General features: G+C 41.8%; 2 protein-coding genes across 2 annotated transcripts; both read right to left on the reverse strand.

Moving 5' to 3' along the window:
* Positions 1-552: 552 nt before the first annotated feature.
* On the reverse strand, positions 553-24120 carry LOC140269112 (uncharacterized). The gene is made up of 7 exons (XM_072364135.1): positions 23780-24120; positions 6885-8242; positions 5460-5564; positions 5190-5280; positions 3891-4175; positions 2749-3039; positions 553-1305 (listed from the first exon to the last, which is right to left on the reverse strand). Exons 1-7 carry the CDS (start codon positions 23949-23951, stop codon positions 665-667), a joined length of 2943 nt encoding a protein of 980 aa, XP_072220236.1. The 5' UTR covers positions 23952-24120; the 3' UTR covers positions 553-664.
* Positions 10227-23730, reverse strand: LOC140269060 (uncharacterized). Its single transcript, XM_072364086.1, has 7 exons — positions 23670-23730; positions 23092-23313; positions 18647-18826; positions 18222-18554; positions 12963-12998; positions 10753-11061; positions 10227-10630 (listed from the first exon to the last, which is right to left on the reverse strand). Exons 1-7 carry the CDS (start codon positions 23728-23730, stop codon positions 10467-10469), a joined length of 1305 nt encoding a protein of 434 aa, XP_072220187.1. The 3' UTR covers positions 10227-10466.
* Positions 24121-25441: the final 1321 nt, after the last annotated feature.

Genomic DNA, 25441 nt, shown 5'->3' on the forward strand with positions numbered 1-25441 from the left:
AGCTAAAAAGCAGCGTTCAATTCAAAGGAAAACCTGTTTTTATTACTCATTCATTATGTAATGAATGGAACTCGCCTCTTTGTGTCTTTGCTTCTTACAAAGTGAAGTTAGGACATGTGAGGGCAGAACAGAAAAGTAGACTTCGGTCCTGATGGAGTAACCTCCAACAGTTCGATAGCGTGGGAACAACATTTAAGATGTTTGCTTTACCTGAACCACAGACTTTAGGTGAAAAAGCCAAAGATGGAAAACAGGATCCTTCAGCTTTAGTTCATGGAGTCCTTCCTGTAACTGTCCCCGAGGCTTAGATCCCAAGCTCCAGTTTAGCCTGTGAACATGTTGATGACCTGAAAGTTGGCTGCAGACATCATTTTCATCATTATGTACGTAAATTATCCTAAAAAACCTTTAAAATGCGTTTTCTCATGAAGTCTTAGAGCAGTAACTTTAGAAGTATTAAAATGTTTCATCAGCTGTGTGATTCTCACTCAACTCCAGGCTCTTTATCATAATAACTGATATAATTCTCAAACTTTCTGCCCGTGTTCGGCGGGGGAGGGTTAGGGAGCTCATGTGCACCACTCCTCCCCCATGGGTTAGGACGCCTCCCCCATGGGTTAGGACTCCTCCCCCATGGGTTAGGACTCCTCCCCCATGTGGGAGCTCATGTGGACCACTCCTCCCCCGTGGGGGAGGACTCCTCCCCCATGTGGGAGCTCATGTGGACCTTCAGGGCGGCCCTGTAAACGAAGGCCACCCTGCACAGTTTGCAGTAATACGGCTTCTCACTGGTGTGGCTTCTCATGTGCACCAGCAAGCTGTCCCTCCTCTTGAACCCTTTCCTGCACCCTGTGCAGGAATAGCTCTTCGCGCTGGTGTGGGTTCGGAGGTGTCTCTTCATTAGGGACTGAAAGGTGAAGGCTTTTCCACAGATGGCACACGTTACAGCTCTTTTCCCCGTGTCACAGAGACGCTCGGATGTGGGGGAGCCGCTGTTCCTACGACTTCTGCTCGTCTCCAGCCTTTTCCTGGGCTTCAGCTGTGTGTTCCCAGCTGCTCCGGGCTGTTTGCTGGGGGAAAGCAGCTCGCTGCCCGGTTCTGCTTCACTGTGGCGATAAGTGGGAGTCACCGACACTGAATCAGTCTCCTGCTTCGGGACAAGCTGCTCTCCCTCCGGTTCGGTAAACAGCTCCTCAGGTTCCTCTTTAATCTTTGGAGACTTTGGCTCTTCCTGGTCCAGACTGGACTTCCTGTCCTGGTTCTCCAGAACCTCCTGCTCCTTCCTGATATGCGTCTGTGGGAGGTCTGTGTGGAAAAAGGTTCATTTAGAAAAGATGCTGCACGACACAAGGAGAGGAAACCGACACAGACGATGGTGTGATTACGTAATAAAAGTCTTATTTGTGTTTCTGTTCCTCATCTGTTTTTGATCTGAATCCCTAAAACACGGACTTCCATCTGTACAATCTGTGGCTGCTTTAAACTCGATGCTCCGGTCAGATTCAGACCAGGAAAGATGAAACCGGTCTGACACCAGAAGCAGAGCTGCCAGATGACGTCTTGTCCGTGGGACGTTTACAGGAAGTGATGATGAGCCCGACCCTTGTGGCAGGCTCAGTCCGACCTGCTGCATCATTCGAATACAGCCAAAGGTTTGTCTGAGTTCATGTTTCAGAAACATTCAGCTGTAACAGAATCGGATTCATTTAAATCCCGTTTAAGAGAACAGCGTCGGGTTCAGATCAACTCTGACTGGAACAAAAGATTCAACCGAAGCTTCAGCTTTGACTGAACTATGAACGCAGCGGGAGCCACAAACGTGCTTCACTGGAGCCTTACCCAGTTCTGCTAATGACAGCAGCTGGTACAGATGTTTGGTGCAGCAGAACAAGTCCAGCAGAACAAGTCCAGCAGAACAAGTCCAGCAGAACAAGTCCAGCAGAACAAGTCCAGAAGAACAAGTCCAGAAGAACAAGTCCAGAAGAACAGGTCCAGCAGAACAAGTCCAGCAGAACAAGTCCAGCAGAACAAGTCCAGCAGAACAAGTCCAGAAGAACAAGTCCAGAAGAACAAGTCCAGCAGAACAAGTCCAGAAGAACAAGTCCAGAAGAACAGGTCCAGCAGAACAAGTCCAGCAGAACAGGTCCAGAAGAACAGGTCCAGCAGAACAAGTCCAGCAGAACAAGTCCAGAAGAACAAGTCCAGCAGAACAAGTCCAGAAGAACAAGTCCAGAAGAACAAGTCCAGCAGAACAAGTCCAGCAGAACAAGTCCAGAAGAACAAGTCCAGCAGAACAAGTCCAGAAGAACAAGTCCAGCAGAACAAGTCCAGCAGAACAAGTCCAGAAGAACAAGTCCAGCAGAACAAGTCCAGAAGAACAGGTCCAGCAGAACAAGTCCAGCAGAACAAGTCCAGCAGAACAAGTCCAGCACTTCTTTTTATCTTTTTATCATCTTATATGCTGCCCAACATCTCCACTGGGAAAATGACCCCCAATATCAGCCCAACTCGCTGTTCTGCATCAGAGAAACTGTCCGACCGGGGCTCGGACTCCATGTGTTCTGTGGTCTGAACCAGAGGCGACCCGAGTTATTCTCATCATCGTCCTATAGATGCTGTGTTTTTGGAGCTCAATCTTACGGTTTAAACTTTTATTTCCAGATCAGACGCAGTAGCTCATGACTCTGAGTTAGTGCTGTGCGTGAGCCGGTGGAGTGAAAGCGCACGTGTAAGACCAGTGTTACATACCTATTCTGTGCAACTTTAACTCAGGCATCCTGATGATCTTCACCAGCCTGCGTTGATGGCCGATCTCTTCCTCAGACTGGACAGTATCTTTAGAAACCTTTATTTCTGTACATGGCCCCGCATCAGCCTCCTGCTTCAGTGCAGGCGGCCCTCCCTCCTGACTGGGGCCGAGCTGCTCCGGTTCCTCTTTCATTTGTAGAAGCTCTGATTCCTCCTGGTCCACACTTGAACTGATCTCCTGCTGGCCAGAAAACACCAAAACCTCCTTCCAGACATGCGGCAGCCGAGGGTCTGGTGGGGACAAAGGGATGCGGGTTCAAATCTGAGGGGATATATTGTGGTTATAACCATTTGCAAGCCCACACTGCGTGATTATGTGTGGAAAACTCTCAGGTGACCACATCCCCCCTTCCACCATGACACCACCTCACAACAAAGCCCACACTGTCTGCTTTAAGCATTACTGTTGGGCCTCTCGCCCTGAGGGAGCTGCGATCAAACCCTGCTTAAGCTCTGGAAATGACAGAAGTCCCTGCTGGAGTTCTTCCAGAACAAACTGCTGTCACCCCCAGGGCTTGAGTCTTGTTTGATCGGGGCTCCTTCTGGGTTAGGGCCAGAGAGGGCAGGCTCTGTGGGGCCATGCCAAAGTGGGAGCTGGTGTTTATCAGCTGAGACGGGAAAATCGCTGCATTTAAGTGTCTTTTGGTTATTTTTAGCTTTAAAGGCTTCCGACATGTCTGAATTTTCATGCATTTGACACTTTTATCCAAAGTGACTTACAGGTAGGGTAAGGGGGTCTTGCCTAAGGACCCCCACAGGAGGGGATTTGAACCCAGGTCTCACACATGGAAGGAAGATCATACCTCTACACTATTGAGTTTTATTCAGCAGCGAATCTTCTTATTTGCTATGATTTGCATGCATCTACCCCTTTAACATCAGCAGTACTTTACACCCGACCAACCTTACCTCACTCGCCTGTATGCGAACTCTGACGGCAGCTGCAGCACATATTCACAGTTACTGGCACTTCATGCAAACAGCTGCTCAACATTTGGTGGCTGTGGTGGGAAATTACACGTTTGGGTTCTTTCTTTCTGTGTCGATCACACACAGTCGCACCATTAAACCGCTTTACGTACCTATAACGAGGAACTTTGTTTCAGGATCCTGCAGACTGTGCTGACCATCAGATTCTTCTTTGTACTGAACATTTCCGAAGTCTCTGAATATTTCAGCACATTCAGACTGGCCCTGAACCCCCATCTCAGTCTCCTCTTTCACAACAAGCCGATTTCTCTCCTGACAGACGTAGAGTTCCTCCTGTTCTTCTTTTATCTGCGGTGGTTCTGGTGCCTCCCGGTTCTGCTTACAGACCTGCAGGTCGGCAGGAACCTCCTCCTTACAGACATGTTGCTGTGGCAGGTCTGTAAGGAACAAGAGAAAAGGGTTATTCAAGCTAATAATGGAGTTTTAAACCATTGAGAGGACTCTACAGAACCAGACATCACTCAAAGTGTGAAAGCATGCAGAGTGGTCCCAGGCAGACATTATTTTTATGAATAATGTTCAGCTCTGACAAATCGTAGCGCAGCTCCATTTAATCTTACTGAAAACCCCTAAATGTAACCGTGGTGCTGACGGATGAGCTAACAGTTGGTACCGGTGCAAACCCAGAGGCTCTGAGGAACATTTGGTTGGTTAATTACAGGCTCCTGATTATCCAAACCTTTGCTTGCAACTTCCTCCTCATTTGAGCTGCTCTTTACTGACTGAGCTGGTCATTTCTGAACCACCAACGGTTTCAGAGGCCAAGCTTCTCTGTAAATATGAATAAAAGAATTTTAAACAAATTAATGTGTGTAGAAAATCAGGGCATCGTTACTTCCATTTTTACTATCTAACATAGTTTTAGCTCAGTTAGCAGTGCATCCATTCATATGTTGTTGGGTAACCTGCAGACTGGGACCACAGGCTGCAGAATGCTTTGATTAAACGGACATTTCTGTGAAGAATTTCCTGATCTACACAGTTTGATCTTAATGCTTTCACAAAACACTAATTAATGAGAAGGACTTCATTCAACCTTATTCACGGCTTCTGGATTTAAGAGAAAAAAAAATCAAACTTTTTATAAAAATGATTTTTTTAAAAAGCAGGTGGTCTCTGAGCTCACTGAGAAGAAATATGATTTTATTTTTAATTCAATTTAAACCACAAAACTGCCAAAGTTTGAAGGAAGCCAACAGACATAGATAGCACCAATAAATCAATTAAATTCATCTGAAAACAAGTGATAGAATACAGGAGAGGACCCTTTGACCTCTGCTAAATACATAAATATAACATCAGGAAAAGGAGTGAGTGATTTATGAGTAAATACATTTTAGAGACCACTTAATTTCTTTTTTAGTATCACCAGTTAGCTGAATTTCACTCACCTGTTGTGTGTAAATGCATTTCAGGTTTCCAGGTGACGGTCCTCATACCCGAAGATCGTTTCTTCAGAGTCTGGAGTTTTCTTCTACAGTTCTTGTCTCACTGATAAATCCCCTTAAATAACGAAGTAAAGACATTGTTAAGTCAACTGTTGAAACACTGCCCTAAAATACCACAACACAGCCACCATGTACCTGCATCCAGCTCAATAAAGCCGACACAATCACAGCTTTGTTTACTTCCGCCCGAAATCTTCTTCTGTGGTTTATTACCGGTTGGCGGACCAGCTTAAAGGTGCATGTACTGCCACCTACTGGACTAGATGTATGGGGCAGGAGAAAGAAGTTTGCGTCTTTCTTGACAACCCTGACCACAGACTGAGACATAAACAAATTAGGTAAATTAAATTAGATACAAAAGTCTCATGACAAAACAGAAAATTAATGTTTTTACATTGTCCAAGGCTTGTTTAGTTTTTGTGTTTCAGTGTCATTAATCTGATTAATGAATGCTAAGAACAGCGGTTTGATATTTAAGAAATTACATCTGTTGATATGCTGCTTGGCTATAAAAGCTGTTGGTCAATAACTCCCTGTCCATCATTATAACACCAAATTTAACATAATTAAATTCTAATATGGGAGCTTGACAGTCTTCTTCAGATAATTTTGAAGCGTCAATCAAAAAGTTTTCTTGCAGTTACATTAATTATTATTAATGTATGATATATATATACATATATATATATATATAATAAAGTTTTTTATATATATATGTATATATATATATATATATATATATATATATATATATATATACATATATGTATATATATATATATATACATATACATATATGTATATATATATATATACATATATATATATATATATACACATATATATATGTATATATATATATAAAAAAACTTTATTCTCAACACACTTTATTCCTAAAATGATGTGAAAGTAAAAAAAATAAAACATCCTCCTGTAATTTCTCTTCTTAGTGACTCTACGGTGCTGCAGTAGTCTGCAGTAGCAATATGGTAGTCTGCATGGATGAAGAACCACCTTTTAGCATGAAGGTTATTAAATATTTTATTCACAGAAAGAAAGGGAATATTATTAAAATTAAAAAGGGTAACATGGTGAAAGTTGTACTTAGGGCTGCCCTTGACTACATTTTTTTTTGTTTGAGCTGCAGTAACAATTTTACTCTCACACACTGAATCGATACGTGGTCATGCACAGACGAATTGGATTGTTTTCCCAGATCCAAGCATTATTTTTCTTTTAAGAAAACAGAAACTAAGCAACTTATTGAACAAATATTAATTACTTTCCCTGAATGGCAGTACCACTCTGCTTTAAGCACAGAGAGCATTGGAGCTCTGCAGCTAATTAAGTAATAAGAACCCAGAAAGAAGCTGACAAGAAAGTGAAAGTGAGCCAGAGAGGAAATTTAAGATATTCTGTAGCTTTTAATTTAGTAAAAATAAATAAAAGCAGATGTATATGCAGAAATTTTATGATAAAATACAGGCATCCACCCCTCCCCACAATCAACCAACCAATTTTTAAAAATGTAGCCAATTTTAGCATTTTTTTTAGCAACATTTTTATTGATGGCTAAATCTTAGTGACTATTGGGGGGAAGCATGAGTCAAATTCTAACTTTCCAAAACATTCTCAAGAACACAACATCTTTGGTGTGTGACCTCTCATGTGAACGATCAAATTACTTCTTTGACTAAAATTCTTTCCACACATTCGACATGAAAAAGGCTTCTCACCTGTGTGAATTCTCATGTGGTTCAATAGATTACCTTTTTGAGTGAAACTTTTCCCACATGCTTTACAAGCATAAGGCCTAACACCTGTGTGGATTCTGTTGTGGATAGTCAAATGGCTATCATGAGTGAAACTTTTCCCACATGTTTTACAAGAATGTAACTTCTCACCTGTGTGAATTCTCATGTGGTTCAATAGATTACCTTTTTGAGTGAAACTTTTCCCACATATTTTACAAGCATAAGGCCTAACACCTGTGTGAATTCTGTTGTGGATAGTCAAATGGCTATCATGAGTGAAACTTTTCCCACATGTTTTACAAGAATGTAACTTCTCACCTGTGTGAGTTCCCATGTGGTTCAATAGATTACCTTTTAGAGTAAAACTTTTCCCACATGTTTCACAAGAGTGCAACTTCTCACCTGTGTGGGTTCTCATGTGGTTCAATAGATTACCTTTTTGAGTGAAACTTTTCCCACATGTTTCACAAGAATGCAACTTCTCACCTGTGTGGGTTCTAATGTGGTTCAATAGATTACCTTTTTGAGTGAAACTTTTCCCACATGTTTCACAAGAATGCAACTTCTCACCTGTGTGGGTTCTCATGTGGTTCAATAGATTACCTTTTTGAGTGAAACTTTTCCCACATATTTTACAAGCATAAGGCCTAACACCTGTGTGAATTCTGTTGTGGATAGTCAAATGGCTATCATGAGTGAAACTTTTCCCACATGTTTCACATGCATAAGGCTTCACATCTGTGTGGATTCTGCAATGTTTCTCAATACTGAACTTATCCCCAAAAGCTTTTCCACAATCTTCACATTTCATAGACTTTCCAGATGTGTCAGCACCGAACAGAGTCTCTGACATAGGAGAGTTGTCAACATTGTAACTGTGACTTCTATTTCTGGGTTGTCTTGTCCTTGGCTTTAACTCTAAATCTGTAGTTGGTCCAGAGTCTGGATGCTTTTTTCCGTCTGGATTTCGACTTTGAAATAATGGAGAGATATGAGAGTAAAGGTGGTTGTAGTTTGGTTCTGGTTCACTAAAGTCACTTTCTTCATGAGGGGAAGTCCCAATAATGAATTCCTCCTTCAGTACAAGCTGCTCTCCCTCCTGGCTGGTGCAGAGTTCCTGTTGTTCTTCTTTAATCTTCGGAGGTTCTGGCTCCTGCTTCAGACTGCACTTCCTCCTCTGGTTATAGTGAAACCTATCAGTGAGAACTTCTTCTTCCTTATAGACATGTTGATGTGTGAGGTCTAGGATGACAAGGAACAGAATAAATAAGATATTAAACAGATTACGGGAAAACCTTTTTGAGATTATTCAGTTTTAACCAGAACCAGGCACTACTATACAAGCATTTTGCTCTTATATTCAAATGAGATATCAAGTTCAATTTAGAGGTCACTAGAGCATTTATGAATGATAAGTAGGTGTACAAATAAGCAGAAATCTGATCAGTCAGTATATATCCCGTACCTCCCTCCAACACTGTTAGAAATTATGGAACAGCTTAACACAAAATTAGAACAAACCTCCAAGCTTATCATACTCCCACAAACTGTATTTCAATGTTTCCAATGACAAATGTGTTTAAACCTTTATTACACAGGAAATCATATTCAATTTCTTCACTAACTTTGGATTTAAAAAATATCTAAAATATAAACAAACATAGAAATGTATGCATCAACACTCAGTAAAAGTTGTTCCAGTCACGTTTACTTTAATGACACTTTTTAATGCTTTGGGAACTGAGGATAATGATTGCTGCCCATCACAGTGTTTCATACCTATTCGGTGTAAGTTTATTCGGGGTTTCCAGGTGATATCCAGCAGTCTGCGCTGGCGGTCGATCTCTTCCTCGTACTGGACGATGGTTTTCTCAAACTCTGAGAATATTTCTTCAGCAGCAGCAGTTAGTCGCTGGCTGATAAACTCCCTCAGATGCTGAGCTGAAGACATTGTTGCTGCTCACACTCAGATATTCAGCTCAGAAAACACCAGTAACGTGTGTGAGTCAATGCAGAAGCTAAGCTAACTGCTAGCTGTTTGTGTGCGGAGTTACTTCCGCTGGGTGTCGCACTGAAAAGTTCCGCCGGTGAGCGTGAGATAGCTTTCAGTTCCACCTTTTATTCTCTTTATATATCTGTTTCACTTACTTTACAACAAACTTTGTTACTTTATCCGTAAAGCTGCATTCACCTGATGTCACACAGAGAGAGCTGTGTCCACATTCTCGGCACTAAGTTGAGCTCGTTTACAGATGACTAAGATGCTTCTTGGTTTCCTCTCTTTAGCAGTTGTGGGGTCGCTTCCCTCTGGTTGGAGGCCTCGGTGCAGATCCAGAACAGGCTGGAGGGATTATGAATCAGCCTGAGAACGCCTCAGGACCCCCCAGGAGGAGCTGGAGAGTGTCAGCATGTCTGGGTGTCCCTCCTGGACCTGTTGCCTCTGTGACCTCAATCCAGTGGAAGTTAATGGACTAATTTTCAGAATTAGAAATGAACTCATCCATTGCATGAACCCACTGAGATAGTTTTCTCCAGTTGCTTATTTTAGTGTCAGTTTCTCAAATAGAATAAAAATCTTTAAAGTATATCATGATCATTTAAATGTCCCTGAATGAATTTAAGTGAAAAAGTCTGTAACATGATACAGAACATTAAACATGTGGGAAAGGTAGATTCTTATTTTACAACACGTACAGGAAACAGTTTCACTTTATTTTGCCTTTGCAAACATGTTGTAAAACAAGCAGGATGTTTCTGGTTCCATCAAGGCTCATTTCTCAGCTCTGAGTTGATGGTTTGAGCTGTTTCTCTCACAGATGAAGAACACAGACGGTAACTGTCGTTGTGTCATTAAAGAGCAAAGCCACAGCTAACGGTGTGGAGGCTGCAGAGCAGAAACCCACACAGCTGCAGGAAAGGAAGTCAGGTTTTTTTTTTGTCCTAATAACCACTGAGAACAGATTCATATCTGCTGCTGCACACACTCATCAACCCCCCCCCCCCCTCTGCTGTTGGTCTTTTCTCTGCTTTCTGGAAACCTTTTTACCACTGAGCCCTCCACCCACACAGCTGAACTGAGCTCAATCACTTCTTCATTTATTCATTTATTCACAGGGTAAGAGAGGAATAAAGAGAGCAAATGAAATGAGAGGAAGAGACTTAAAACCACAGTCAAATGGCTGTCAACATACCTAACCTGCAAACAAGCAGAGAAACAAACAGCAACAAGGTTATTTTTCACTTTATTGAGAATATTGAAGTGAATAAATGTGAAGAAGCAGCCACACTGTGCATATAGAGAATATTAAAAAGAGAGAAATGTTGTTAAATGCTGAAATATCTACAAGGCAGCTAATAATTCAGCTTCATTCAGTTTCTGCAACACATCCTCAGTAAGGTTTGTGAATACTGATCAAAGTGATGAATGGATGAGATTTGATGGTGAGAAAAGGCGAGCAGAAAACAGTCAGTCAGCATGTGTGCAGCTGGTGGACGGTCCCTTGTTTCTGAGGATCATCAGCAGAGAGAGTCCACAGCAGTACACCAGACTCTTCACTATCAGCACCGTGTACAGCAGGCACAGCAGCTTCACTTGTCTCTGGAACCTCTGAAGAAGCCAAGGAGAAACGTCTGAAACAGAAAATGTTGGAGCTGCAGTGAGAAATGTCAGTCCTCTGCTCCTCTGCTCTCTTTGACAGCGTCTCCGCATGAAGCTGAATCACTGCTGAACACAGTCACCAAGCCTTCATTACCTTGCTGTGTTTGGGCCTCCACTGTGCCCCCCTCGTGCTCCACGTAGCAGCTGTATTTATACGAGCTGTTCTCTTGCTGACGGATCAGCAAGATGGCGGCGGTGCGTCCCGACTCTCTGAGCTCCAGCTGCTCTCCCTCAGCAGGGGGCAGCTCCTCCAGACCACCGTTCTTCTTCTGTCTTTTCCAGGAGAACTGGACCAGAGGAGGAAACATGTCTGAGGCCAGACACAGCAGGGAGCTCTTCCCCTCCAGGTGGACTCTGGATGCTGCTGGGTACACGCTCACCACGGGCTTCACTACCTGCTCATCTGAAGTTTGACAGCAGCAACAAGCAGCACACACACACATTCACACAGTCAGCAGCAGCTTCCAGCACTGCACTGCATTCAGTCTGATCCTGGAAACTACATGGACTCTGATCACTAAACTCCTCATCAATACAGCACAAAGTTCACTACATACACTGTATTCAGCTTCATATCAAACACACTCATCACCTCATGTCACCGTGTGGAACAGGTGGACGTGGTTTATTACAATAAAACTGAGTTATTACACAACTTCTTTCATCTTTTATTGCTCTTTGAAATGAAATATGATGTCAGACACTTTAATATCATGTATCTGTGGCCCTGTGATGAACTGGTGACCCATCCAGGGTGTACCCCACCTCTCGCCCAGTGGCAGCTGGGATAGACTCCAGCCCCTCCAACCCTGAATAGGATGGAGCGGCTATAGAAAATGGATGGACGGAAATCTCATTTTCACCAACATTTGCTTTGGTCTAATCACCAGAAAACAGCAAATCAGATTTTTTCAATGATTTTTCAGCCGGTTTAAACTTTTCTAAATAAAGACAAATACAACAAAGAGTTCATGTGTGTAAAAGTTTCCGTAGATTTATAACGATCACATCTATGATCCAATTAATGATGATAGAATGATTTAACTTTAAAAGGACATATTTGACACGTGTTACATATTTACATCCAAATACTTTTCTTCTTTTTATTAAACTTATTTCTTAATATTACACTTTTCTTCTTATTTTTCCATTTTGTTCATCAGTCTTGAAACATACAAACAGAAGCGTTTGTGCTTTAATAAGTTGCCTCATATTGTCTGTCAAAATTTAACTTTCTGACTAAAATATGCGCAAAATTTCCTTCAAACATGTTTCATCTTCAGTTATTTTCTCTTCTTTTTTTTTAGCTGATTTTCCAGAACAATATTTTGTCTGAAAAAGATAAACATCTGAGCGTGTAATTGTTTCATGGACTTATTTTTAGTTAGAATTGATTTAAAATACAGAAGCACACAGATATAAAACTAATATTTAACATAAAATCTCCTGTAATAAAGATCAAGCCAACAGAATCACTGAGATGATCAATAACTAAATATCTGTGACATCACTAACAGTTAAGTTCAGTTGTTCCGTGAGATTTAAACAAATACAACTGAACTGTACAAACAGGTCAAACTTTAATCCCAAATGTGATATAAAACATGTAGAACTTTAATTGTAGCGTTCTGCTTTAATGTTAAAGTCAAATATGGGCTTTAAGTCAGACTTCATATTTGCCTCCAACTACTTTGTAAAACAGATTTTCTCCTTTACTATTTAGATTTATATCAGAAAGGCAAAATAAAACGAAGTGAGTTTGAGCCGTTATACGTCCACCAATGTTTTCTATGAAGATTAATTAACAGCTGTTTACTCCACTTCTATTGTTGATCATTTTTCATCCACTTTTAACCTTCTATTTAACTTCATGTACGGATATATCTAAAAAATAAGAAGAACAAATGGAACATTTCAAAATCATTCATTAATTATCTTCTAATGATTTTACATGAAAATATTTCTCAGAAACATTTTCAAACTCGTGCTGAATTATGAAAAACATCAAATATCTTTTCTTCCAAAAACAACAGATGTGACAGAATCAGTGAGATGATCAGATCCTAAATCTTTGGAACATCACTAATATTTGCAGAAATAAAGTATAAGTTTAGTTGTTCAGTGAGATTTCAACATGTTTTCAGCAATGATTGAGCTTTTCTTCTGGAACAATGGCTGCATGATGAATTCTCTACTAATGATGAAAAAACTAACATGTAAAGCCTGAAGCAGCAGAAACTGACTTTAAACACATTTTAACTTCTACAATAAAACAACTGAAGGAAAATAAATGTTTGTTCTTACCTGTTACATACAGTTTAGTTCCAGAGCCAAAGATGAAGAACAACCTGCTCCACCATCCTCCGTCACACAGTGATTGAGGCTGATACAAAAACCTGTCTGCTGTTGAATGTGTCAGCTGAGCTGAACAGCCCAAATGATGAAGCAGTATCATATTTCAGCTCCATGATGTGTTTCTCTCATGTTCAGATCAACATGACTGTCTGTTCTGGTCTCTTCTTTTAGCCACGTGTTATCCTGAAATGTTCTTCATTTTGCTCTGGATGTGCATGTAAGCTCCTCTGCAGCAGCAACAGAAAGCAGCTACAACAGGGGCTCAGATTCTGGCTCAACTTTGCAATATGTCTGACAGGCACTGAGGCAAAAAATGGGAAGTGATCCATGTTATTTGGAGCTGGCCGCCAGCAGGACACCAGCAGCAGGGAAAATAAGTCATTTAGAAGTCTGGACCGCGTTATTCAGTGAGGAAGTCGGCCAGTAGACGAGTGATTCCATGTGATTCTGCAGCTCAGTATAACCGCTGGGCAGATGTGTCATGGTCTCAGTCTTTCTAAGATGTTGGAGTTCTCCAAGCTGTCTTTGAAGGCAGATTACTGATTCCCTTCACCTGCGCTGCTCCCGACTTAGGCGGCAGTCTTTCCTCTCTCCAGTGCCAGATGCTCAGAGGTTTTTCCCTGTGCGTTTCCAGCCTTCTGCTTCTGCAGTCCCGAACTTCTTCGTGTGTTTTTCACCTGTTTCTGTCCCTGGATTTTTCAGCCTGCCTGTCTCCAGCTACGGAAGCTTATTGCTGACGCAGCGAGGAAATAAATAAAGGAGCTGCATCTCGTTATAACGGGATTTATATCTTGTTATAACGAGAAAGGTTGTTCTAGTGAAACGTCATCACCTTCTCGCGGGATGTCTGATTGTAGTCTTGAATGAACGGAGGGAGAAGATGGAGAGGGAGTCGCTTTTTGCCTTTTTAAGAAGTCTAAATCTACCGGAGGAATGAATCTGCACACTGAGGAGTGACAAAGTAAGTCATATCATGAAGCTCTGAGCATACATGGATTTAACATGGATTTAACGCAGTTCTGTGTTACTGAATGTACCTGCAGTGGTACGAGTCCCAGCATTAAATGTTGAAGAGTTTGAGAGAATAAGAAAACCAGCGACTGCCTGCATTGATGGATGCAGATAGAGGACATTTAATTCCCTTATTAAGACAAACTTTTCACTGGGATTAAAGCATAAAGAAACCTTGCTCTCACTCAGCACTGCTGATGGAATAGTGATCAGCATTCGGACTGTGAAGGATGATGTCGACACTGAGGCTTTGCAGAAGAAATAACCAAAGGGACATTCTTGCATTATTTCTTCTGGAACAGCTGCAAACATATGGTGAACTTCATGGATACAAACTACAACACCTTAGATGCATACAGGAGGGATTTGCTGTCACCCAGAACACAGGAAGACATTTCCTGAAAGTTCTGGATCTCTGAGATGTTGAGTAGAGACAGCGTCATGGTCTCAGCCGTCGGCTACATCCCAATCCTGGACCAAACTGTGTTTGGCATTTGGACTCTTCTGATGAACTCAAGCCATGTGGACTTTGTGCCAATGGGGCAGTGGATGGGTTTTCCAGGATGGTTATTTGGCTTCATGCAAACTCCACAAACAGTAATCCTGAATTTATTGCTGGATATTTCAGTTCAAAAGTTGAGAAAAGAGGGGGGGCTGCATCCAGAATTCATGCAGACATGGAGACAGAGAATGGTTCAATGGAAGACATTCAAAGATCCTTGAGCCTTGATCGCAATGACAGCTATGCTAGAAATTGCTTCATGTTAGCATCCAGCAGCCACAGCCAGCGGATAGAGAGCTTTCTTAAGGAAACACCGTGCACAGTACTGGATCAACCTTTTTCAAACACTGAAGGACTCGCATCATTTCACCGGTGACTTCTTGGATAAGCAGCTGGGTCTTTTTACCTGTTTAAACATCAGTGTATTTAAAGGAGAGAAAATACTGTATGATAAGGATATGCTTTTGGATACAGAATATGTGGTTTTGGAACACGTCTCTTTGCTGGCCTTTCAGGAAGAACTCCAAAATGTTGCTCTCTTATGGAACAGCCACATCATTGGTCAGAGCAGAAATGCGTTTGCTGCACGTGACCCTACATGATGTAAACCCTTCCACAGCTGTTTGGTGGACAAGATCATCTGAAATCAGATTAAAAATGTACCTGCCCCTCAAACAGGAAGTCACATCTCCTCTAAAAGCCTTGCTGGACTGTCCTGATGACATTAAATCATGGATGTTTCTGTATTTATCAGACGCTTTTATCCAAAGCGACTTACAAATGAAGATATAACAGCTTTATAAAAGCTAACAATAAGCTACATAGAAGGAACCCAGGAGTCCGACTCTGTCAGAGGGGACAGAGTAGAGATAGGGTGCAGGCATAGAAGGAAGTGCAGAAAGATAAAGTGCAGAGATAGAGGGGGGAGGGAAGTACAAGGTAAGTGCTGGGATAGGAGATGCTCTCTGAAGAGCTGGGTTTTCAGGAGCTTCTTGAAGATAGACAGGGACGCCCCTGTTCTGGTAGCGCTCGGTAGGTCATTCCACCATCGTGGGACGACACATGAACAGAGTTTGGATTGTCTTAGGCGTGGTGTAGGAGCTGCTAGACGACAATCCTGGGACCAACGGAGGGACCCAGTTGGGACAGAAGCCTTTGCAAGAGCATTCAAGTAGATGGAGCCGTTCCATTAAGCTCTTTGTAGCTAACATCAGGGACTTGAACCTGATGCTAAGGGCAGCCAGAGGAGCTCAATGAACAGAGGGGGGGCGTGTTCTTTTAGGCTGATCCAAGACCAGACGCACCGCCGCGTTCTAGACCATCTGCAGAGGTTTCACAGGCTGGAGACCAGTTAGGAGACCAGTTAGGAGAGCGTTGCAGGAGTCAAGGCAGGAGATGACCATGGCCTGCACCAGGAGCTGGGGGGCATGTTGGGTCAGGTTTGGTCTGATCTTTCTTATGTTTAGTAATGCAAAGCGGCACGAACGAGAAACCGAGGTAACGTGATCTTTGAAGGTTAGTTGGTCATCAATCATGACACCCAAGTTTCTAGCAACCTTTGATGGAGCAAGAGATGGGGATTCAGTTTGGATACAGATGCTGTGGTGTGTGGTTGGTTTAGCTGGGAAGACAAGCAGTTCAGTTTTTGGGAGGTTAAGTTAGAGGTGATGGGCTTTCATCCATGTTGATATGTCAGAGAGACAGTCTGAGATTCGTGCTGAGACCGTGTGGTCGTCAGGTGGGAATGACAGATAGAGCTGGGTATCATCAGCATAACATTGGTATGAGAAGCCATGTGATCGGATGATCTGTCCCAGTGAGTTGGTGGATATGGCAAAGAGAAGAGGTCCCAGTACTGAGCCTTGGGGGACCCCTGTGGCGAGGTGGTGCGCTGCAGAAGTGTGACCAAGCCAGGATACTTTGAATGACCGACCAGTGAGGTATGATTCAAACCAGGAGTGTGCTCTCCCTGTGATGCCCATGCTAGAGAGTATGGACAAAAGGACAGAGTACAGAGGACTTAGCTGTCGCTCTGGCTTCTTTTAAGGCTTCTGTCACAGCCAACAGAGCCGTTTCGGTGGAGTGTCCACTTTTAAACCCAGATTGGTTTGGGTCAAGGAGGTTGTTCTGTGAGAGGTAATCGGTGACCTGCTTAAAGACCTTTTCAATGATTTTAGACAGAAACGGGAGGAGAGAGACCGGCCGATAATTCTCCACATGAGTTGGAGGGAGGGAAGGTTTCTTGAGCAGCGGTGTAACCTGAGCTTGCTTGAATGTGGTAGGAAATGTGCCCGATGTCAGTGAAGCATTAATCACATGCTGCTGCAGTTACAGTAGGAGCAATGGATTGGAGAAGATTAGTAGGGGCGGGGTCCAGCGGGCATGTAGTAGGACGGCTACATGTGAGAAGTTTAGACACACTGCTCTGAGTCAGAGGGGTAAATGAGGAAAATGATGCAGTAGGACTTCTGCAGGCAGATTTTGTGGTAACAGGTTCGGTAAACTGTTTGCTTATAGCTGCCACTTTGTCAGTAAAAAATGAGGCGAAGGTGTCTGATGTTAGATTGGTAGCAGGTGGAGGATTAAGTAGAGTTTTGAAGGTGGAACAAAGTTTCCGGGTGTCAGTAGTACTATGAATCTTGTTGATGGAGAAAGACTTTTTTGCATCAGTAACACTGGATGCGAATCATGACAGTAGCGCCTGGAGTTTAGCTAGATCTGCAGGATCTTTTGACTTGTGCCATTTCCTTTCGGCAGCTCTGAGATTGGTGCGCAACGCTCGGAGAGTATCATTAAGCCAGGGGTGAGACTGGGAGGATCGGGAGGGTTTGGTGGATAGAGGACACAGACTATCCAGAGATAAGCTCAGAGTAGAGCAAAGGGACTCCGTGGCACCATTAACCTGAAGGGAGGAGAATGTGCTGGAGGTTGGAAGAGCGGAGGCAACAACGGAGGAGAAGCGGGTGGGCGACAGGTTGCAGAGAAGGAAACCATAGGGGTAGAAGCAGATGGTCTTATCGGGAGAATCACTCTGAACTGAATGAAACAGTGGTCAGAGAAATGCAGAGGTGTGACAGACAGGGCCTCTGTGGCACAGTTTCTTGAGAAAATTAGATGGAGCACTTTGCCAGCTTTATGGGTCGGAGGACTGCTGAGCAGTTGTAGCTCAAACGAGTGCATTAGTGTCAGAAAATCAGAAGAGTTAGGACTGTCCAGGTGGATGTTCATGTCAACAAGGACAATTATGGGACAGTCATGTTCCGGGATAGAAGAGAGCAAGGTGTCGAGTTCATTTAGAAAGTCGCCGAGTTGTCCTGGTGGGCGATTTACGACAATCATATAGATTTTGACCGATGCAGTTACCAAGATGGCGTGGTATTCAAATGGTTAATAAACTGACTCGACACCTTCACGTGTCTTAATGTGCTCCTGGTTCCACATTTTTTATGTCATTATCTGTTTCTGACTTTTCATCCAGTTTTTTGCTTTGTTATATTCCTGATTTATTTTCTTCTGTGAACACAACATCGAGCCACGTTTTTCCATCATGGAGGTAATTCTGACTCTGAGTCCTGCTAACTTTGCACTCTGATGAGATACAGTGAAAAAGGAAGCTTACTGCTCTCTTCATGTCACAAACACTGTTTGACATCTGTTCATCTGAAGGTTTTTGTACAGGCTGCAGGGATCATTTCTCACCGTGGAGCCTCTCTTCCAACAGCTGCAGTAGTAGGTGGCTGAATGATCGAGTTTAACTTTCTGTATCTGCAACTCACAGCCGTTCTGTTTATTCACAGCCGAGAAATCATCTTTCTGAGGAACATCTGAATATTTATCAACACGACCATCTTTTTTGTTAAGAACAAGAATCCTTCTGAATGCTTCGGGTTCTTTCTTCTGGTACCAGTATACATAATCATCTTCATCACACTGGTCAGTTCGCCCACAGCTGAAGGAGACACTTTGACCAACTCTCCTGGTCAGTGTTAACTGGTCCTGAATCAGCTCTGCTGCCATGGCAACCAGCGCTGTGGAGACACAGACAGACAGATGAAGGTCAGTGTGACAGTGTTTGTTCCAGGTGGAGTTTGTTGGCTCCTGATTGGCTGGAAACACTCACCTGAACACAGACAGCACAGAGCAGCAGCTGGGAGGAAAAGCATTTTGTGCAGTGGTGTTTCCTCTGGTGAACCTGGGGAGAAGTGGCGCTCTGATGCAGCCGAGGCCCAACAAGGACGAGCTGTGAGATCAGAGCAGGGCCACGTGCTTTCTAACAGCTCCTCAGAGCTCCCATCAGCCCCTGCGGCCCACAGATAAGACCGCTGCTGCTGACTGACAGCTCAGCTCAAGCTGCTGTGTGGTTTCATGGTCTTGATTTGAATCTGACAGCAGATGAAGAAAATGGGGTCACATGATGCAGAAAGACTAGAAAACATTCATGTTCCCACAAACACATTCAGCTTGGTGGTGAATTTAGTAACACACACTGTTATCTGTTGTTGAACAGCTGGGATGAAAATACACAACTACAAATCCACACAGCTCCTCAACTCTGATTGAACTCTTCAACGTGTTTGACTTCATTCAATAATGGAGCTGAATTTCTACTGACCTTCATTCTTTTCCCACTCTGTCTTCAGACGTGACGGATTTAGTTTGTCATGTTGTTCTTCATCATGTTTCCATCATGCAAACAAAGTGCTGTCAGTGTTCAGCTCTCAAACAGCTCACCTTCAGTTCCACTGACACACTGATGCCTGTGAATTCATTTCAAAGGGACATTTTTATCAGTGCTGCAGTCTGTCCTTCACTCACATGGGTTGTTATGGATCACATGCTGGAACAGGAGATTTCCTCTGACCCACAAACACAACTGCACTGCTGTCACTGTGCTGCTTATTGGGCTGTGAATGTTGTCAGAGCAGCTTTTCAATACCGAGCTGAAGATGTGGCTGTTGTGCTGCTTTTCATTCACAGATGATTATGTTCTCTGGTTCCAGAAGAAAGAAACAGAAACATTCAGAGTGATTCTTGATATCAATAAGTCAAATGGTGACATTGATAAAAGTTATTCAGGTCATCCTCAGAAAGATGAATTAATTCATTCAGTCTTTCATCATTACTGACACGATGACACAGTAATTAGACTGAAAGACTGAAATGTCATCATGATCATGACATCTGGATTGCTGTAGCTACATTTAACCAAAAAAAAAAAAAAACCCACAGCAACAGCTTCCACGAGCAACTCTCTCACTTTGAATCCACTACACCCCTTTTATTTGAATCAGTTTTTGTAGAAATGAATAAAGAAATAGCCGACATGTTTCCATACAGCGACTCATGAATTAACTGTTCACTGTTCAGTGAAAACGATGGATCTGCATATTAAAGAGCTGTGACTCTATTTCATAAACACAAAGTTTCATATTTTCATGTGTAAAAAAAAAAGCAAACTCAGCACAAAAATCTAAAAACTGATGTTTATTTAGAAATAATGTTGACAATCTTTAACACATTTTTAGTGTCTCCTCGAAAGCCTGAAACCAGAAAGTTGTTGCATCACAAAACAGAAACTTGAAATCAAACATGTTCTTAACGGATAAGACAACATAGAACTGAGGTTAAAACAGGCAAACATGAAGAATCTGCAGAACAGAAACTGCTCGTTAAGTTGAACATCGATTACTTTAAAAATCTGGGAAATTAATCATTTGAAATGAAAAAAACATTCACAGATAAATGTTCGAATTTAACATCCGTTCAATTGTAAATGATTGATTTCAGTTACATTTTACCAGAATTTTTCTGGTAAAATGTCTCCAAACACTTGTTTTTACTATGGTTAAGCTTTAAAGGGGACATAAAATCACTTTTTTCTGCTCTTGAGATTATTTAATAGGGCGTCTAAAGTCACCAGCAAGTGAAAAACTCCCCACAAATACAACCCTGACATTTCTTTATATGCCTCCTTTTTTTCCAAAGTTTCTAAGGAGTTCCTGCTGCTCCTTTCTGAAAGATGAACATTATTGTTCCCACATTACTTTGTTAGCTGAAGCTTTCTAGCTGAACGGTTCCGTTCTGTAACTCAGACAACCTGCAGCTGTGTTTAAGGTGTGTTTCCAACACAACACCGGTCCTCTCCTCACTCTCGCTGTGCTAACGTTACATTATCGGCATGTTTCTGATAAAGATGGAGGTCTCCAGGTACAACTGTTTAATGAGGTTAATATATCCAAAATAATTAAACGCAGTAATTAACGGTTCACATGCATTACTACGAGTTATGCTGTGCTCATCTCCGGCTTGGTCCATTACTGTTGGTGAGAAAGCATTTGCTGCTAACTTACAGCTAACTGCTAACTTACAGCTAACTGCTAACCTGTTTCCCTCTGGGATCAATAGAGTAACTATCTGTATCTATATGTAGAGCTGGAGTGTTTTGGTCTGACTGGAGGAACAGCTTCATTATGTCTGTGTTACTGCATTCCACACCGGTTGGTAAAGTATGTGAACACAGTATGCTATATACTGTGTTCTCAGCAACAGCCAGCATGACAGAGTGTCCTTAGCTAACGTGCAAACAAACATAAATACATCCTTCACCAATGTGCAGTTAAAGCCTTGGTTGAACATCTGTGAGAGTTCCTTCTTTTTCAGAGTCAATTAAACTGATATAGTCACTCACTTTCTGTTCTTTCTTCCTCCCTCGGGGCTGCCGGGGTGAGCAAGAGGCTGTTCTCAGGAGAGCTGTTTCAGTAGGGGTGAGAGAAGAGCCACTGTGCTCCCACCAATAGATATTTTAGGCAAAGCCTGTCTCGTACATCTCCATAAGACCTCACAAAAGTGTGCCGACTTTAAAAAAAAAAGGGCATAACATCTCTTATTAGAACAAGATACATAATTAAAGGAAATAAATGCCTGAAATGCACTTACAAAGCAGGAAGCATGGTTGCTAACATGGCTTTAGAAGTAGTTTTTTTCCCAAACGGGGATCTGACATGAGTTATTAACACCAAACATACAAGAAGGTCATATCTTCCCCAAGTGGCTGAGCATCCCACGTCAAATTACACTTGAAATTAGAACATATAAACTTCAAGGTATCAAGAACTCACAGGACACACTAACTCTTCTAAATTTGGCAAGATCTCAAGATATAATCACAGTTCAGAGGATGTAATCTGTCAAAAAGCAGGTTTACATTTAGCTGAACTTTACGATAAAAAGCCAGTATTTCTGTCCCCAGTATAAACAGTTTTATTTCTAACACTCATTTAATGTGCATTTCAATACTGCTTTAAAAAAAAAGGACTGGAATACAAAACATAGTGGATTGTTTCTGTCCTCTCATCTTAACATCCTATTTTCTTTTCATAAGTACGCTTGAATTGAAGCACTCTGAATTGCCTTTCTCAAATTAAATGTTGTATGTAAATTTGGTTGCCATAACAACAATTTCACCAGACACACCCCTTTTATAAATGGGTGAAATACAGTCAAATTACAACTTTCCAAATGTGTCAGAGGTTTCCCCAGTATGAATTCTCATGTGAGTAGACAAGCTACCTTTGAAGCGAAAACTTTTCCCACAAACTTCACAAGAATACATCTTTTCACCTGTGTGGACTTTGAAATGAATCCTCAAATAACTTCTTCGACTGAAATCTTTTCCACATGTTCCACAAGTATACGGTCGCTCCCCGGTATGGATTCTCATGTGTGGCAACAAATGAGCACGCTGACTGAACTGTTTCCCACATGTTCCACATGAAAATGGCCTCTCACCTGTGTGGATTCTCATATGGATCAACAGACCACTTTTTCGTGTAAAACTTTTCCCACATGTTTTACAAGAGAACAGTGTCTCACCTGTGTGAATCCTCATGTGGGCCAACAACGAATTGTTCTGAGTGAAGCTTTTCCCACATGTTTTACAAGAATACAGTTTCTCACTTGTGTGTGTTTTCATGTGTCTCAGCATAGAATTATTTTGAGTGAAGCTTTTTCCGCATGTTTTACAAGAGTACAGTTTCTCACCTGTGTGGACTCTCAGGTGTCTCAACAAAGTACCATTTTGACTGAAACTTTTTCCACATGTTTCACAAGAATACAACTTCTCACCTGTGTGGACTCTCATGTGCACCAACAAATTACCACGTGTACTGAAATTTTTCCCACATATATTACATGAAAAAGGCCTCTCACCTGTGTGCGTTCTCATATGGATCAAAAGAATACTATTTTTAGAAAAGCTTTTACCACATATTTTACAAGAATGCAACTTCTTAGCATGCTCCATACTATTCTTATCCCTAAAGGCTTTTCCACACACATCACATTTTACAGACTTTTTACTTGTGTCTGTATCACACTGACTTCCCGACATGAGAGGCTTGTCTATGTTATTACTGTGACTTCTGTTTCTGTAATGTCTGTCCACTGGCTTCGTCTCTACATCTCTAGTTGCTTCACAGTCAACATGCTTGCCTTCTTCCTGATTTTGACTCTCTGCTTCAGAACAGGTATGAAAGATAAGTCTGTCAGTGTTTGGTTCTGCTTCACCTCCGTCACCGTGGTGATAAGTGGTAGTCACCATAAAAGTATCAGTCTCCTCCTTCATCACAAGCTGCCCTCCATCCTGATTGGTGCTGAGTTCCTCCTCATCCTCTTTAATCTGTTGAGGTTCTGCCTCCTCCTGGTCCACACTGGAGCTTCTCTCCTGGTTACAGAGTTGCTGGTCAGCAAGAAGCTCCTTCTTCTTACATACATGTTCCTGTGTGACTTCTGGAGGGACAAAGGATGAAAAGAGATCATTTACTGAAGCCGAATCATGTTTTCTTTTCTTTTTCTTTCTGAAAAATGTTTGTTGTATGGAGTTATTGTATTGTATGGTTAGTTTGAGACAAAAAAAACCGTCTTTGTTCTGTTCAGAATGAACAATGTCACCACAGGTTGGTGTGTCCTTTAACCAGGCTGCTTTTTTCTGTTTTGTTGACTCTGATCCAGTTCAATGTCAGAGAACAGGTCTACCTACATCAAAAATACACTAAAGCTAAATGTTTCTGCTTTTAAACACAGATGCATTCATTCTTTTAAACACATTCATGTTATTTCTGTCTGAAAAATAGCCGCAGCTGCACCGTAACTTTCTCTGTGAGCCTGAAATAAATGTAACGTAGAGCTCTGATCAGGATCCTCCATCAGTCATATTCATGTGTGAGTTCATCCAGCCCATCACAGTTTTATATACCTATTCTGTTTAAGTTTATTTGGGGTTTCCAGGTGATATCCAGCAGTCTGCGCTGGCGGTCGATCTCTTCCTCGTACTGGACGATGGTTTTCTCAAACTCTGTGAATATTTCTTCAGCAGCAGCAGTTAGTCGCTGGCTGATAAACTCTCTCAGATGCTGAGCTGAAGACATTGTTGCTGCTCACACTCAGATATTCAGCTCAGACAACACCACCGTCCTCCAGCTGAGTCCAAACCTGCTGCTGCTGCAAGCGTCTTATTATTTACTTCCGCTGTGTGTCACACTGAAAAGTTCCGACAGCGGACGTCGATAAGCTTCTTCTTGCTCTTCTCTTTTGGAATTTCACAGCCATTGAGTGGCATTACTGCCATCTACTGGCTCTAACTTAATCCAAGGGTCTTCAACTTTTCAGTGGAACAGTTCTCAAAAAGAAATCAGAAACATTTCTTCATCCAATTCGAAAAACTAAAGTGCACTTCCTGGATTTTGCATTAATTTGTTTGAGGTGCTCTTTGACTGGGATGGGCATTCACTTGTAAATATAAAAAAGCAATGAGTTGGAATGGGAAATATGTGGCAGAACAACAGGACATGATTACTCCAAATACAGGAGAGGGTTTGAAAGAAACAAGACTCATAAAAGACTGTAAACTTGAATTAAAAACTCTCCAACAACTGTACACTGAGTGTCTGCCGTGGTCAGTGGTAGCTTCTGTTTTCCCTTCAGACTGTTTGCTCCAAAACACAATATGTTTACGACAGAATGTAAACTCACTAAGAGTAATAATGATAATTTACATTATTAAGGTATTACAGTATTAACTGTGAACCAAAGTCAGGAAGAATGAAAGCAAATTAACTTGGAATCAAATAGAAATGGTGAGATAAAGCCAAAGAAGAGACATAACAGATGTCACAGTGATTGTGTAAACCTTTCTCCCATGTCAGATGACAGATGAAAAGTTGTTCTTTTGAAATAATTGGAAGAGTAGATATTTTACTTTCACAAAGGTAACTTATATATTTTCCAAAAATGTCACATTCAAATTGGTTTCTCTTCCATTCAGTCTGTATTTGCACTGCCATGTTTCTGTGGTAGCTCAAGATGAACAACCATAACACTGCCTCACGAGCAGGCCTTTTGCATTTTTAGCTCTCTAAAATGTGACATATATCTATGTATATGCACATTTTTTTAAAGAATATTCACCTCAAGCAAAGGAAGAAAACAACAAAGCAACATTCGATTGTCAGAAAGGAAAATAAAATCCTTCACATAATGTATTAAAATGATTATCATGACATCACCAATTCAATGCAGATTACATAAGACACTAAATGAATTGTGTGCTAAAATAGATAAAGGTAGACATTTTAAATAAATGTAAAGCTAAGTCTATAGCTGAGTATATTCTGAATTCATCAGTTTAATCCTGAGTCAGCTAAAAAGTCTGTAAAATGGGATCTTTGTGGAAAAGATTTTAAGGATGAATGCAGTATGGAGCAACATCACAGAAGTCACGCTGGTTTGAAGCCATATGCTTGCCAAACATGCGGTAAAAGCTTTAGTCACAATCGTACTTTGCTGACCCACATAAGAATCCACACAGGTGACAAGTTGTTCTCTTGTAAAATATGCGGGAAAAGTTTCACAAGAAAAA

This window comes from Leuresthes tenuis, unplaced genomic scaffold (assembly GCF_036924035.1).
Source record: "Leuresthes tenuis unplaced genomic scaffold, fLeuTen1.0.hap1 SCAF_14, whole genome shotgun sequence".
Taxonomy (NCBI): Eukaryota; Metazoa; Chordata; class Actinopteri; order Atheriniformes; family Atherinopsidae; genus Leuresthes; species Leuresthes tenuis.

Coding starts and splice junctions, on each gene's coding strand:
- LOC140269060 (XM_072364086.1), bottom strand. CDS start 23,730: ATGGAGGATCCTGATCAGAGCTCTACGTTACATTTATTTCAGGCTCAC. Junction 12,999..18,221: donor GAAGAGAGGCTCCACGGTGA/GAAATGATCCCT, acceptor GCAGGTTGTTCT/TCATCTTTGGCTCTGGAACT. Junction 11,062..12,962: donor AACTAAACTGTATGTAACAG/GTAAGAACAAAC, acceptor GTCAAACTTCAG/ATGAGCAGGTAGTGAAGCCC.
- LOC140269112 (XM_072364135.1), bottom strand. CDS start 23,951: ATGTCTTCAGCTCAGCATCTGAGAGAGTTTATCAGCCAGCGACTAACT. Junction 3,040..3,890: donor AACAAAGTTCCTCGTTATAG/GTACGTAAAGCG, acceptor TGTCCCCACCAG/ACCCTCGGCTGCCGCATGTC. Junction 1,306..2,748: donor GTTAAAGTTGCACAGAATAG/GTATGTAACACT, acceptor TTTTCCACACAG/ACCTCCCACAGACGCATATC.